The 14,068-nt window shown below is 35.3% G+C and overlaps 3 protein-coding genes across 5 annotated transcripts; all 3 read right to left on the bottom strand.

Annotated features, from left to right (window-relative positions):
* Nucleotides 16-3,404, bottom strand: LOC107619394 (coleoptile phototropism protein 1). Of its 2 annotated transcripts, XR_001615632.2 has the most exons (4): nucleotides 2,103-3,404; nucleotides 915-1,235; nucleotides 226-542; nucleotides 16-190 (listed from the first exon to the last, which is right to left on the bottom strand). XR_001615632.2 is itself a non-coding variant. In XM_016321677.2 (3 exons), exons 1-3 carry the CDS (start codon nucleotides 2,922-2,924, stop codon nucleotides 321-323), a joined length of 1,365 nt encoding a protein of 454 aa, XP_016177163.1. In that variant the 5' UTR covers nucleotides 2,925-3,404; the 3' UTR covers nucleotides 16-320. The 2 variants fall into 2 exon arrangements, 1 of the variants encoding a protein (XP_016177163.1); XM_016321677.2 differs by having other exon boundaries at nucleotides 16-542.
* LOC107619519 (pentatricopeptide repeat-containing protein At1g15510, chloroplastic) lies at nucleotides 4,993-8,429 on the bottom strand. Of its 2 annotated transcripts, XM_021112544.1 has the most exons (2): nucleotides 7,121-8,429; nucleotides 4,993-6,601 (listed from the first exon to the last, which is right to left on the bottom strand). In XM_021112544.1, exons 1-2 carry the CDS (start codon nucleotides 8,254-8,256, stop codon nucleotides 5,620-5,622), a joined length of 2,118 nt encoding a protein of 705 aa, XP_020968203.1. In that variant the 5' UTR covers nucleotides 8,257-8,429; the 3' UTR covers nucleotides 4,993-5,619. The 2 variants fall into 2 exon arrangements, with proteins under 2 accessions (XP_020968203.1, XP_016177301.1); XM_016321815.2 differs by having other exon boundaries at nucleotides 4,993-8,429.
* LOC107618233 (ADP,ATP carrier protein 1, chloroplastic) lies at nucleotides 9,608-13,696 on the bottom strand. Its single transcript, XM_016320243.2, has 5 exons — nucleotides 12,656-13,696; nucleotides 11,466-11,720; nucleotides 11,042-11,185; nucleotides 10,594-10,941; nucleotides 9,608-10,334 (listed from the first exon to the last, which is right to left on the bottom strand). Exons 1-5 carry the CDS (start codon nucleotides 13,427-13,429, stop codon nucleotides 9,954-9,956), a joined length of 1,902 nt encoding a protein of 633 aa, XP_016175729.1. The 5' UTR covers nucleotides 13,430-13,696; the 3' UTR covers nucleotides 9,608-9,953.

The raw sequence follows: 14,068 nt of genomic DNA, 5'->3' as shown, positions 1-14,068 counted from the left end.
TGCCAAAAATGGATGAATCATAGTATTCACACAAATTTATCGAGTTTATTCAAAATACAACAATATCTTATGTTACATTTATGTCTCACAACCCTAATAACAATAAACCTAATTACACATTTGCCATTGCATTATTAACTTACACAACATTATAACTTGCTTAATAATACAACTAAACAAAAGAAATTCTTACATACTATATTAGAACATAATATCCTTTATTCTAAATCATTCATTCTATATTATATATTTTTTCTAAAAAAAATTCTTAATCCATAACCATCTAAGAATTTCTTCCACAAACCATGGAAAGTGTTGTCTCAAGACAAGGATTTCCTCCACTTGTGAGGAGTCCTACCTTTGACCAACTTGGTTTTCATGTCCATTGGTGTTTGTCTTCCAAATCCAACTTCTCCTTCAACAACTTCATCAATTTTCTCCACTCCTCCAAACCCTTTGCTTCCAAATGCATTAGGCATCACTCCAAATCTCATCCACTTGAAGAACCCTTTCTTCTTTTCAACCATCCTCTCCATTTGTACCTACGTTAAAATTGTGACCATAAAAAAAATTGTTGTATAAAGAAAAAAACCTGCCTAAAAAAAAAATCGTCTGATCTAATATAAATTTTAAAAAAATTGATTTATTTATTCAAATATTGTAATATTAAAAGATCTTAAGAACTAAATCGAAAATTTAACAGCCTTATACGAAAGTGGTAAATGCAACCAACTTGTAACTAATACCAAAATATGTAATTTAGGTACAGTTAATTTCATGCGAAGTTGATAGCTGAGAGTTGTAAAATGATTTGATAGATTTGACTAAACTGTCATCTCACGTCTCTCACCTATCAACTTCACATAAAGTTAACTGCACGTGAGTTTCTACCACACTATAATATCTCTAATAACCTGCATTGCATTGCACTGGCTTTGCACCCTATACAGCTCTTCCTTGAGCTTCCTTATCTCCATGTGTTGAGCATTCATCTCGCGCTTCGAAAGACATGCGTCTAGCACGCCATTCGGGCTCCTAGTGCTGCTGATCAAGGAGCCACTCCAATCTAGATTCCGGTTCAATTTAGTTTGCTCGGACAGGAGCACCTGAATCACAGCTCTCACAGGGAACCTTTCATTTTGAGCTGCGTGAAGCGACGCCTCCGGCGTGAGTTTCCGGCTATCAATAAGCCTACACAAACCCTTCCTATCTTCCTTGGACACACTTGGATGTGCCTACAACAGAGTTGACATATCAAACTTATGTGAAGTTGGTGATAAAAGAAAAAGATGGACTTTTAACTTGACCTCAAATAACTATAGAATTTAATTTTGATGCAATGTCGTGTAAAGTAAAAATAACTACTTTTTATATTGATGGCGTGAATGGTCATCCAAAAGAACGGATGTGATTGCAGGACTGTGTAAAACGCTTTATACTGTCAGTGCATCAAAATTAAACTATATATCTATATACATTAAGAAACATTGATTTGCATGTTAAGATAGGAAGTAATCTAGTGTTCACAGTAAATTTTGATGAACTCAAATATTTACCCTACTCTTTTTGACTTGCATGATTGTGAAGACAACAGAAAAGCCAAGTGTAGAGAAGTGTGGAATTAAGTTCAGTGTCTCCACTTAGAAGAATATTCTCATGCATGTAACAACATAAGAAACTGTTTGTGTAGAGATATTCAGAATAAGACTACAAATTCATCATCCTTTTGTTTGTTTCTCACACTATCCTCTTCTTTTTCTTTTCTGTTTTTTGAAAAAAAGAAAAGTCAAATCAATAATGTGCAAAGAATCCTGCATTACAGAGGAACTAGGAATTTGTTATTTCCATACACAAAAACTACACCTATTTGTCACCTTTTCATGTTTAGGTAAATAACTTAAAGAGTACAGAGAATGTGTTATAATAATAGTAATGTGAGTTCTTTTTGAATGAAACTACTCTACTACTCTAGTAATCAACCAATTTTAAACCATTAATCGCTTCGTTCCACAATATCAGTTGCTTTTGGAATTGCATTAATGTAATGCAATTCCAAAAGCGATGGATTCTGTGGAACAGATGAAGGAGAATAGAAGGCATACTTTTAGATAAGTGTCAATGGCTCTGTACAATCCATCATCTGTTGCTCTAGCATGGCTTGGAAGAGCTCCTGCAAGAGTGACAAACTCGGACAAGCTCAAATTCGCATCGACAGCAGCCTCGGCGAGGTAGCAGTCAACCAACTTGGCCACCTTAACAAGAGCAGCACCACTCTTGGCTCCCTCACTATCCAAACCCACAAACCTCTTAACAAGCCTAATAACAAGCTCAACATCCAAAAGAGTTCCACAAGTGTGGCTGAATGATGGAATCACAAGCTCTCTCAATGAAGCTTGGTCAAGCTGCCATGAAATCCGCCTCTCAAGCTCGTGTCTATAACTAGCCTCAACACCAACCATGTTCGCCGTTCGGAGAAGGCGAAGGAGGAAGTTGCAGGGGATTGCATCCTTCTCAGGAGGCAGAACTCCCACCAATGTTTCCACAAAGAACCTCTTCTTCATCCAAGAAGCTGTGACGCTCTCTGGTGATTCCTCGAATTGCGTAAGGCCTTTTTCGGCCAAGTCACCTGCAGAGAGGTCAGGTAGCCATTTGGAGGCGTAATGTGTGATTATGGAACCAATCAAGTCGGCCCGGACGCCTTTCGCTTTGATTCCGGAAAGGGTCTTGACAAAGTAGTCCATGTCAAGGATGCATGCATCATCAAACCAGCATTCAGAGGAGAATTGGGATGATGGAGATCTTGGTGGTGGAAAATTGATGGAATCTGTGTTGGTTTGATTCTTCATCTCAGTGAAAAGCTCAAGTAATGTAGAAGTAGTACAATCTTTTGCTTTTGTAGCTGTCATAAGCATGTTATGCTGCATTACAAAAAGTATATATCATAAAAAATATCAAGTTGATTTTTTTTTTCTATGTTGGCCCTCTTGATTTGGATGTGAGATTTTCTTGAATCAGTTGAAGCTAAGGAATGAAGAGAGGATGATGGATAAGGCCTTGTTTGTTGATATATATGAGTAGGACCACTCATACAACTGTTAATTTTTCTCCCTATAACAAACAACAAATCATATCAACTGTTTACCAGGAAACTGGCTAATTCGACTCAACTCGACCCGATTGAACCTGAGACCTCTAGTTAAGGGACTAGAGTTGTATATATCATCTTAACCAATCCTACATTTTGGCCCCTCATACAACTGTTTATTCTCTTCATATGATATGGAGAACAAAAGCAATTATAGCATGAAAGGAACATGAAATAGACACCTTTGTTCACGCTCTATCTCATGTATTACACAAGGGATTTTGACTTTGTCCATTGTACACTTATGCTGATTGCCATTACAAGGAATCCAATTGAGATAAGCAAAGAAACTTGGGGAACCTTTTTTTTTTCTTTAGAAGGAATTGCCTGTTACATTCCATAATAAAATCATGGGGAAGTGGTCAGGTTCCAAGAAAAATGAACACCATGATGCAATCTATAATAAGTGCACTCATCCATGATTTTTTTTTTTATGTCACTCATCAATGATTTTGGTACTTGGATCTTTTCTTTTATTTTCTTTTTGAAAAAGAAAAAATATCTAGTAGGGATACATATATAGTATAAACTAACTTGGGTTCGTCGAGTGGTTAGCTTACTCGTCCGCTTAAACAAGTGTCAGTGTTTAAATCCCGTATTGTGTATGCAACTCAAATCCATGGCAGATTAATCATTGGTCTATCGAGTTAAGGGATACTGTGACATATATATGAGTATATGACATATTTATAAACCAGTTTCATGGAACAAATTTGTCCTGGAAAAAAAATACTGAGAACTTTATTTCTCTGAGAAAAATCTGTCAAATACTATCATATAGTCTAGTAATTTGGAAGCTTACTATAAATAAAATATCAATAAGGGTATGTATCAGAAAAAATTAGCAACACATTCTAAGATTAAAATTTAAAACAATCACAATATATAAAAGAGATAATGACATTACAAATCACCTAAGACCACACATGTACTTTAAATTAGATCCCAAAAGAAAGAAATCCCATAGTTTTGTTGGAAAAATGAGAGCCAAGCACGTGAACATACTCATTTGTCAAATTTGAAGCAGACAAATGAAGCTCAAAGAGATATTGGTCCACTGCATTTATAATTTTGTTTCATCCACTCCAGCACAAAAGGTCACAGCTATAGACAACAAAAAGAGGGTAAAAGGTGAAAAAAGAAAGGTGAAAATGGTGGGACTCTTCTGAATGATTCTAGAAATAAGTACATATTATAAAGTTCTGTATTTCATAGGAAAAACAAAAGTGGCTTCACCTACACGTTACAACTAGAAAGGAGTAAGTAAAAACTCTGAAGCAAAACAAAAGCCTAATAGAACAATGATGGTGACTTGAAAACAATAAGTAAGCAAACCTTTGTTTTATATATATTTCAAAGAAAGCAGCATAGGTTGTAAAATGTTGTGAGGTGATGAGGTTCCAAGGAGTCACCGGCTGCCGGATTTAACAGCGAACTGCCTGCAAGAAATTTGTTACCGCCCTTGTTCTTGACCACCATTTCATAAACTGTTTTTCTAGAATTACTAGAAAGAATTTATTGTCCAAAAAGAGAAAATACAAGCAAGGAAAAAATCCATCATTCTGTTTGCTTAATTAATAATGATACCAGTTAATTTACCTTTTATTTCAATTAGACGAGTAACTAAAAAGAAAATTCATGATTCGAAACAAAATAATTACCCTCACTCCGAGTATTAATGTTATTGCTATTATGAGATTATATATTAACAAAACAGTCACAACAAAATATTGAAGGTATATGATAATAATTAGATGAACTTAATGTCAGTTTAAGGAAGAGAGTAAGAGACTATGGGGCATGAACATAATTCATCAAATCCAGTGAAATCATATCTCCAATTTTTTACTTTACTCTTCTCTGAAGTTTCAACAAGAAGTAATTGAAGAGAAAAGTAGAAGAAATGACCAAATATAAGGAATGCATATACAGAGGAAGAGATGAAATTTTGGATACTATTGTTGCTTTGCACATCTATATGAAGCTAATTATCTGATTTATTATGCCATTACCATTCTCATGAAACTCATCCAAATATGAAGATAATGAATCAAAATCAGCACAGAAAGAAAATATGGAATAGACAGAAGCTAAACAATCCAACAGTTAATCATGCTAAGCAACAATACCAAAATCAAATTAAACAGGTTTAAAAGCAGAACAATTGCTTATGTAGGAATCAAATAGCAGATTATTGAAAAATGGTAACTAAAATACCATGATTGTATTTGTATTACTCATTGGACAGTAGGCTACAATTTAATTTTGTTTTTTATATGGGGCATAATATTATGCAGATAATATATGTGCAACAAACATAACACAGCCCTTTAGTTTTTTTTGGTATAGTGTTGCTATTGCTATGTATAGGGCACATTAATCACTTTGGTGCAGGATCACAAAGTTGAAATTTCATGCAATTCTAACTTTGTAATACTGTGCTACATATATTACAGTTTTCCTGCTAATCAGGGCTAATTCCTATAACCTTCATCCATGCAAGAGCAGATACCTCCCTTGAAATGGTGAAACTGATCGGCATCCCTTACCGAAATCTCTCTGCGAACTTCCTTGGAGATGAATTTGACAGTGTTATGACAACTTTGGCACATATACAGATTCTTCGTCACCCAAATAGGCGTCCCGGGGGCTGAATTAACTAGTCCAAAGGCAATGGCCAGTCTCTCACTGTGTCCACAAAATATATCGGCCTTCGAAGCTTTGGTTATGTCTAATTGATTGCTCTCTGGCCCTTCAACACCAGCTTCCTTCATTTTCTTGTAAAACCGGTCCAAAGCTCCATTTAACTCCTTCATTTGGGGATGGTAGTTATCATCACTGAGAAAAGCATGCACTTTTCCCTTGACTTCCACCCAGCTGCATCCAGGATCTACTACTAGCCCATTTTCTCTCATCATTTTTCTTACTCTTGCAACATTCTCCCATTTTTCGCTGTCAGCATACATATTAGATAGAAGAATGTAATATCCAACACTTCTACTGTCATCTCGGAAGATATTCGCAGCAGCGAGTTCCCCAAGCTTGACATCATGATGGATCCTGCAAGCATTTAATAAAGCTCCCCAAACTGCAGGATCTGGTTTTATTGGCATTTTTTGTATGAATCCATAAGCATCCTCCAACAAACCTGCACGGCCCAGTAAATCAACCATGCATGCATAGTGTTTCAGATTAGGGGTAATATAATATTTATACTTCATGCTGTCAAAAATTTCCAAGCCTTCTGTCACCAAACCAGATCTGCTGCAAGCACATAGTATGGAGATAAATGTGATTTCATCCGGCTTGATGTTTGACTCTACCATTCGATGGAACAGTTCGAGAGCAAGTGATCCTTTCCCACGCTCAGCATATCCTGTAAGGAAAATGTTCCATGCTGCAACATCCTGATCACCTGAGAAGAATTGTTTCCAAGCATATTCCATTCTTCCACACCTTACATACATGTCCAAAATCGCATTCGGCAGAAAACCATCAGTGCTAACTCCAGTTCTAAATGCATGGGCATGGATCTCTTTCCCACACATTAAAGCTCCTATTCTAGCACATGTTGATAGGACAGAAATTAATGTTACAGAGTTCGGCTTTAGTCTAAGCATCATCTCCTTGAAAAAACATAAAGCTTCAAAACACCGGTTGTTTATCCGTAGACCAAGGATGATAGATGTCCAAGATATAATATTCTTGTTGTGAGTAGAGTGGAAAACTTCTAGAGCTTTGTCAATGCATTTACACTTAGCATACATGTCAATGAGTGTGTTTGCAACTATAATGTAAGAGATGAGCCCTGTCTTCTTGGCCACCTCATGAAGGTATATTCCTGAATCTAAACGGCTTAAACAAGTACAAGCGCATAGTGCACTTGCTATGGTGATTTCATCTGGCATGATGCCTTCCGATTCCATCATTTTATATGTTTCAAGTGCTTTATGGGGAAGAAAACTATTCTCATACCCTGATATCATTGCAGTCCACGTCACGACATCTCTGTGTTCTGTTCTTGAGAAAACCTTTTCAGCTTCCATAATAAGCCCAACAGATGAGTACATCTGAATTAACGAGTTATAAACTGAAGGGTCTCTCCAAAACTCTGTCCTCATGACATAACCATGGATCTCCCTCCCCAACCTCTCATCACCAAGAATCTCGCACGCAGTAATCACACTGGTCATGGTCATCAAATCCGGATCAACAGGAAGTGCAAGCATCATACAGAACAATCTCAGTCCTTCCAAACACTCTCCATTCTCGAAATATCCAGCAATCATCGCATTCCACGAAATCCTGTCCCTATTGGGCATTTTATCAAACACCAACCGGGCAGTCTTGATATCCCCACATTTCACATACATTGTTATCAATGCATTAACCACATCCACATCTGATTCAAAGCCAAATCTCATAACATGTCCATGAACCTCTTTTCCCCTCACCAAATCAGGGATGCCGCCGCAAGTCCTCAAAACACAAGGGAAAGTGTAAATATCAGGCCTCATACCACCCCACAACATCCTATGGTAAAGATCAAGTGCTTCATCAAAGAATCCAGCTTTGGCATATCCTCCAACAAGAACATTCCAAGAGAACACATTTCTCTCATCCATTTTCCCAAACACATGCCATGCATCAACTAAGTTCCCAAACCTCACAAACATACTCAATAGTGCATTACCAAGCTTAAGGCTCAAAAGGGTCATCATCAATGAAGAATTTGAAACATGAGCATAAACCTTTGACCCTTCTTTCCTTGCACGCTTAGACTCACATAACCGCAACAAAGCAACATAGGCTTCTTCATCAATGGGAACTTGAAGGTCTACGTAGCTCATAGCATTTTCCAAGTTCCCAACAAGGCAAAGCTGGCAAATTTCGTAGCTTGGGTTGTTGTTGTTGTTAATGGTGCTTCTTGTGGTGGTGGTAATGGAGTTTGAGTTTGAGACCAAGATTGGTTTTTTAGCTCTTTTGAACTTACGGGTATGGAAATTGTGATGGGAAAAAGTGAAAGTTTTGAGCTTTGTGGAATTTGAAGTGGGAAGAGTTGGAGGGTCCCTTTGAGGATGGAATTTTGAGGAGTTGGGAAACGATGCCATTGTTGGAGTTTAAGAGAAAGAGATAACATGTGAAGATGATAAGAGGGGTTTATGGTGTGAGGTTTAACGGTCAAAGGACAAAGATTCAAGTGAACTGAAGATTCAACCAGAATCAGCATGTAGTTCTGGTTAACCTTATCCATAACCATAAAACAGAAATGTCTTAAAAAAAGTTCAAAACTTATTATATAGAAAAATGTTTAGTGAAAGTCTAAATCTGTCACAATAAAAAAATAAATAAATAAGGAAGTAACATGGTATAAATGATTAAATGAAAAATCTTATAAGAATGAACATGATTGACTTTAGAATATTTTAGAAGACTAATTTAATTGAATGAAAATTTGAAAGACTAGTTTAGTGGCTAATTTTTTTTATATGAAATAAGATTGTGTGTAATTCATCATTATAGATAATTGGTGTGTTTTTTTTTAATATGAATTAAATTTTAAGTAACAAATCTGACCATCAAATTTGGAGAAATATAAAAATTTGAGGGTCAAATTTCATAGTGTTATAAATCTGAGGGTTAGATTTGTGATTTGTGGCATCAAAAAAAAAAAATTAAAATTCACAAAACTGTCCCTCAAATTTATGACAATCCACACAACAAAAAAAAACACACCAACTCTCCACATTATTTAAAAATACCACCACAATCTCAATAATAAAAATAAAAAGTGCAGTTAAATCATCTATCATAACTGCACAATTGTTTAAACTATTATTAATAGCCAAATGAAAATTTGAAAATATCAAAATAGTATTACTTATTTTTATTACAGTAAATTTTATTTACACCTAATTTTGAGTGATATTCTACACAATATCTATTAATCTGTCATAAATACCTATTAATATTATATTTGGAAAAGTTACTCTCACGTTTTATAAAATTAAAGTTATTAAGTGTTGTATAATTTAAATTTTAGAAAATATTAATATATGCATTCACAAATTAAAAATATATAACGACACCAAAAAAAAAATTAGAAGTACGTAATTTTATCTAATTTTCAGAAGCTAGTATAGCTTCACTTTGTCAAATTATCTTTTTGCTAAGACAATTTTTTTCAATATGCATTGTCCTTTTTTTCCCCTCAAACTATCCTCCAAATCCATTTTAACAACAAAGTTAACATTAGGAGGATGTTCTCTTCATTCTAAAATAAACAGAATAACAAATATAACATATATAACTAGAAAAGCTAACATTACAAAATCATGTAACAATACAAAAACCTCAAAATTCAACCCTTAAAAGTTTAACCATGCATTTGTACATCTATGAAACATTGGAAGAAAAAAATTACCATGATATATACACAAGCATTTGAACACTTTGAAGAAATTTCAGAAATAAATACATACCATACATACACTACTATTATTACAAAAGTTCTATATTTCATAAGTAAAATCAAAGTGGTTAACCAAATTGGTAAACCTTGATGATAGTAATTAGTGAGGAGTAAAACAAACTCATCTTTTATCTGTGGGAAACAAAAAACTAATGTGATCCTGATGAGTAAACTTCAAACTCATTATTCTATAAGCTTAGTCATAACCCTACAACAATGTCATTACTTTTCTTCTTTTTTTTAACCTATCACTGCACTCAACAGTTAAAATTATTCTCCCTGTCAGGAAATTTCATAGAAAGAAGCATTTCCTTCTTTTTCTTTTTCTTTTTTCTTCTAATTATTGCGAGGATACGAGGATTCTGATGAGGATTCGGATGGACTACTTGATGAGTCATCAGATGCCGGATTTAACGGTGAGCTGCTCGAAAGAGAACCGTTTCCATCCTTGTCCTCGGACACTACCGGTATCTTAACAGCAGATGCTCTTTCCATCTCTTTCTCGAGTTCTTCTTCCCGGCGCAATGCGGTAAACTGAGTGTCCAAGGACTTGGCTGCGCCTAACCACGCAAGAACAATTGCCAGAAGCACCCCTCCAAGGTATGGAGTCGAATTGGCTAGTGATCCAAAAGTTAAGATCATGAATTGCTGAATAAGAGCACCTCCGGATTTTCCCAATGGGTTGCACACAACATCAATTGCTGCTTTCCCTTTAACCTACATCAAGGAATTCGAAACCAATGAATATTTCTTTTTTATATAACTTTCTAAACATAATGAATGAAAATGTGTAGTTGTGCAGATGTTCTAGAGTAGCATTGCTTGTGCTCTAGGAGCATGCAAATATTTCTTCTAGAACATGTTGAAATAATAGACTTAGTGTAGACACAACTTTGCACAATGACACAATCATATTCAAAAGTTTTGGATCGATTTTGGTATTAGATATGATGGATTAGCAAGAAAGAATCCGAACCTTGGTATCTTCATCCAAGGGTATGTAGGCCATTTCTTTGCAGGGATCAAATAAGCTGTATTTAGCACTCTTGCTGAATATGTTCTGCATGGCACCAACATACACAGCTGCTAATAGTGGCGTCATTCCAAACTTTGCGAGAGCAGGGCCAAGAGGGTCTCCGAACAATATAAGAGAAAAGAAGCCAACTCCGGTCAATAGAAGGACCGTCGGTGTGATCTTGGCAGCAACTCCCCATCCATATTTCTCAAATATAAATTGGCTTAGAAGCATCATTGTGAATGTGGCAATACCAGTTGCGGTCGAGAAGTCGCCCATAAAAGAAGAGTATTCATTAGGGCTAGGAAACTGCAAATTTGTAGAGGTTTGTGAAGAAGAGAACAATAAAAGCGCGGTGAAATAGCTAGTTATCCAACCAAAACTATGACAAAAGTAATTGAACATTTACCTGAGCTTTGAGCTTAGATTTCCATGTCACCTCAACAAGATTAATGCTAATTCCATATGCAACCACTAAAGTGGCAAGATCCCTGATGTAATTTGAGGACACCAAGAATTTCAAGCTCTCCATTGTTCCCATTTTCGGCTTCTCCTATAAAATTGAATGGTAAGGTAAGATGTAAGCTAACTTATTCAAAAATGTTTTTTTCTTTTTTAAATAAAAAAAATGTTAGTACCATTTAGATCATTAGTAGTAAACAAAAAAAACATCACAACAACAAAGTCTTTTTCCAATAAGTGGACTCAGCTACATGAATCAAATGATGCCGCCTCAAAGAATGTTTAATATTTGAATAAACTTGAAATAAACATGGCTTTGTCTGCATCCGGTACAAAGACTAGTGGCACAACAATAATGGCATTCAAGTTACCTTCTTCTTCTTGCTACGTGTAGGAAGAGGAACGAAATTATTCACCCACCAGTACAGAAAACAGATCACAAGTCCCATAAGCACGACTATGCTCATCATTGCTTTTAGTGAGATGGCCCAACCATCGACTCCGGGACCTAAATTCTTCCTCAAATTAGAAAAGTATTTCACTGTCCGGCCAGAGAACACGAGGGCAACATTGGCCCCAAGTCCAAACAATGGGTAGAACCGTTTTGCTTCATCAACTGTAGTTATCTGTGGGGAAAACAGGGGGTATTATATGACAGTTTTTCCTATCAATACATTTCTACAATATTGACTGAATAATTCAGTTGAGAATCCGATAACATAAAAGATGATGCAAAATTTGACACACAATACTGCAATTAAACAAGCACCTAGCAACCACCATTAGTGCTTGCTAACTCGGAAAAATTTTAAACAAGGGTTAATAACTTATTATATTGAATATGACTTGGGAATCCCATTGACCAAAAAGAAAAGAGAATGCATGAATAAAGTGATGCCAGTAAAATACACTACCGAAAAAAATTTGATCATGCCCATAGATGTAACACAAAAAGACATAGACTTCAAATTATATCATGGAGTTCAATTCCATCATTCTATTTACTATTTAGTAAACCACCAGCATCATCAGCTGAGATTAATCCAACTATTTAGTATAAGTGATGACAGAAATATGATAATTACATCATTTTAGAGGAACAAATGGAATTGGTATACTCTACCTGTTTAGGAATCTACATCAAGTAAGGCCAGTATTTCTATATACCATTTCTATCAAATTAAAGGTCCTCACAAACTGATTAAACCTAAAATTTACACATGCAAGCAGCTCATCAAAATTGGAGCAGCAATAATTAACACAAACATGCAAATTGAAGAAATATTAATGAAAAGAAGCATTAAGATGACAAACAAGGAATAATGAGAAGTAAAACAATCCAATGGCTAATCATTCTGAGTAACCATATCTAAATCCCTTCCAACCATGTTCAAGCACCATATGGAATATGCGTATCTAGGAACCAAATGGCTTTAATTAAGATGCCATGTTTGAAGATACCATAGTTAAAAATATAACCTAAAACTAACACATAACATCAACAGAATGAAATCAAAATCAAACATATAGAAGGTTCTCTTCATGAACCAAAATTAATTACCTGATTAGCAAACCCCCAAAACAACACTGAAATGACCACACTCCCCCACAATTCAGCCATGACATAGAACAAACAGAAGCTCCAAATCCTCATGATTGCAAGAGGACCAAGGAACCTTGGTCCAAGGATGTTGAGAAGCTTGTCAGCAAGAGCCTCAGGGTGGATATAGTTGCTGAGAGGGTACAAAACAAACCCAAAAGCACCAAAGAAAGCAATGAATGGAACAATCACAGTGTAGAAAAGTGCTTGTTTTGACAAAACATTGGCCAATTTTGTGTACAACAACATGAACCCAATAGCCATGGGAAGATTCACCCATGTCTTCAAGAATGGTATGATCTCAGCACTGCTCCCTCTTGCAGTAACAACAAGAACATCCTTTGTGTCCCTAAGGATTGTGTAATTGAACAAGATGCAAAAGAACATCAACCCCAATGGAACAATTTTCTTGAGTGTGGCTAACTCAATTCCCACAAACTTTTGTTTTTCAGCTTCTCCACCAGACCCATCAGCAGCAGCAGCCGCCTCAGCTTTGCAAAGGAACAAAGTTTTTTCATTTTTGGAAAACCCATGATAAATGTTAGATTTTGAGGGAAACCCATTAATCGGTTTGGGGAATAATAATCCATTGTTAATTGTTAGAGAAGACCCATCAAGGGTTTTTGGTTTTGGTGTGAAAAATCTGTGCTTTAAGCCTTGTGATGAGTGGAGAAACCTGTTTCTGGGATTAGTTGGGAGAGAGAGAAGCCCCCTTGATTGAAGAACAGCTTCCATTGTGTCTCTCTCTCTCTGAATCACACAACCAACAAACAAAATCGATTACCTCAAGAGAAGAACATTGAGAGAGAGAGAGAGAGAATCTTATTCTTCTGAAAAAGGGAAAGAACAGAGACAAATATCTGTTTGATGATGGTCTCTGAATATGATCTGAGAGAAGAAAACAAAAGCCTAATAGACAAAAAGAGAGAACAACACACCAGTAGGATCAATGATTTCAATAATCGTAGAACTGAACCAGTGATCTCAGTTTTTGGGATTATTAGTCAATGGTTTAAAGAGTAAAATGACCATTAGATCTTTAAAGATGTTGAACTTAGATTAATTTGTTTTTGAAGAAAAAAAAATCGGTTCTTTAAAATAGTAAATTATGGATATGTATATTTTTTTTTTAATAAATAGTGTAAAACGAAACTAAATTATCTATATATTTTGTTATTTACGATAGTACATGTTTCGTTATTATTATTTGAGTAAAAAAATAACATAGTTTTTGGACATTAAAATATTTATTATTTTTTGAGTTTTCATATAATTTTTATGAACTATTTTTTATTTATCACAAATCTTATTAAAATAAGTGAAGTTTCATTTTAAAAGTTGTTATTTATCTTACTATCTTTTATAAATAGACAT

The sequence above is a fragment of the Arachis ipaensis genome, chromosome B09 (assembly GCF_000816755.2).
Source record: "Arachis ipaensis cultivar K30076 chromosome B09, Araip1.1, whole genome shotgun sequence".
NCBI classification, from domain to species: domain Eukaryota; kingdom Viridiplantae; phylum Streptophyta; class Magnoliopsida; order Fabales; family Fabaceae; genus Arachis; species Arachis ipaensis.
This window is presented reverse-complemented; position numbering and strand designations above follow the sequence as displayed.

Coding starts and splice junctions, on each gene's coding strand:
- LOC107619394 (XM_016321677.2), bottom strand. CDS start 2,924: ATGCAGCATAACATGCTTATGACAGCTACAAAAGCAAAAGATTGTACT. Junction 1,236..2,102: donor CCATTGACACTTATCTAAAA/GTATGCCTTCTA, acceptor ACTCTGTTGTAG/GCACATCCAAGTGTGTCCAA. Junction 543..914: donor GCCAGTGCAATGCAATGCAG/GTTATTAGAGAT, acceptor ATTTTAACGTAG/GTACAAATGGAGAGGATGGT.
- LOC107619519 (XM_016321815.2), bottom strand. CDS start 8,256: ATGGCATCGTTTCCCAACTCCTCAAAATTCCATCCTCAAAGGGACCCT.
- LOC107618233 (XM_016320243.2), bottom strand. CDS start 13,429: ATGGAAGCTGTTCTTCAATCAAGGGGGCTTCTCTCTCTCCCAACTAAT. Junction 11,721..12,655: donor TTTGGGGGTTTGCTAATCAG/GTAATTAATTTT, acceptor TTTTCCCCACAG/ATAACTACAGTTGATGAAGC. Junction 10,942..11,041: donor AATCTAAGCTCAAAGCTCAG/GTAAATGTTCAA, acceptor ACAAATTTGCAG/TTTCCTAGCCCTAATGAATA.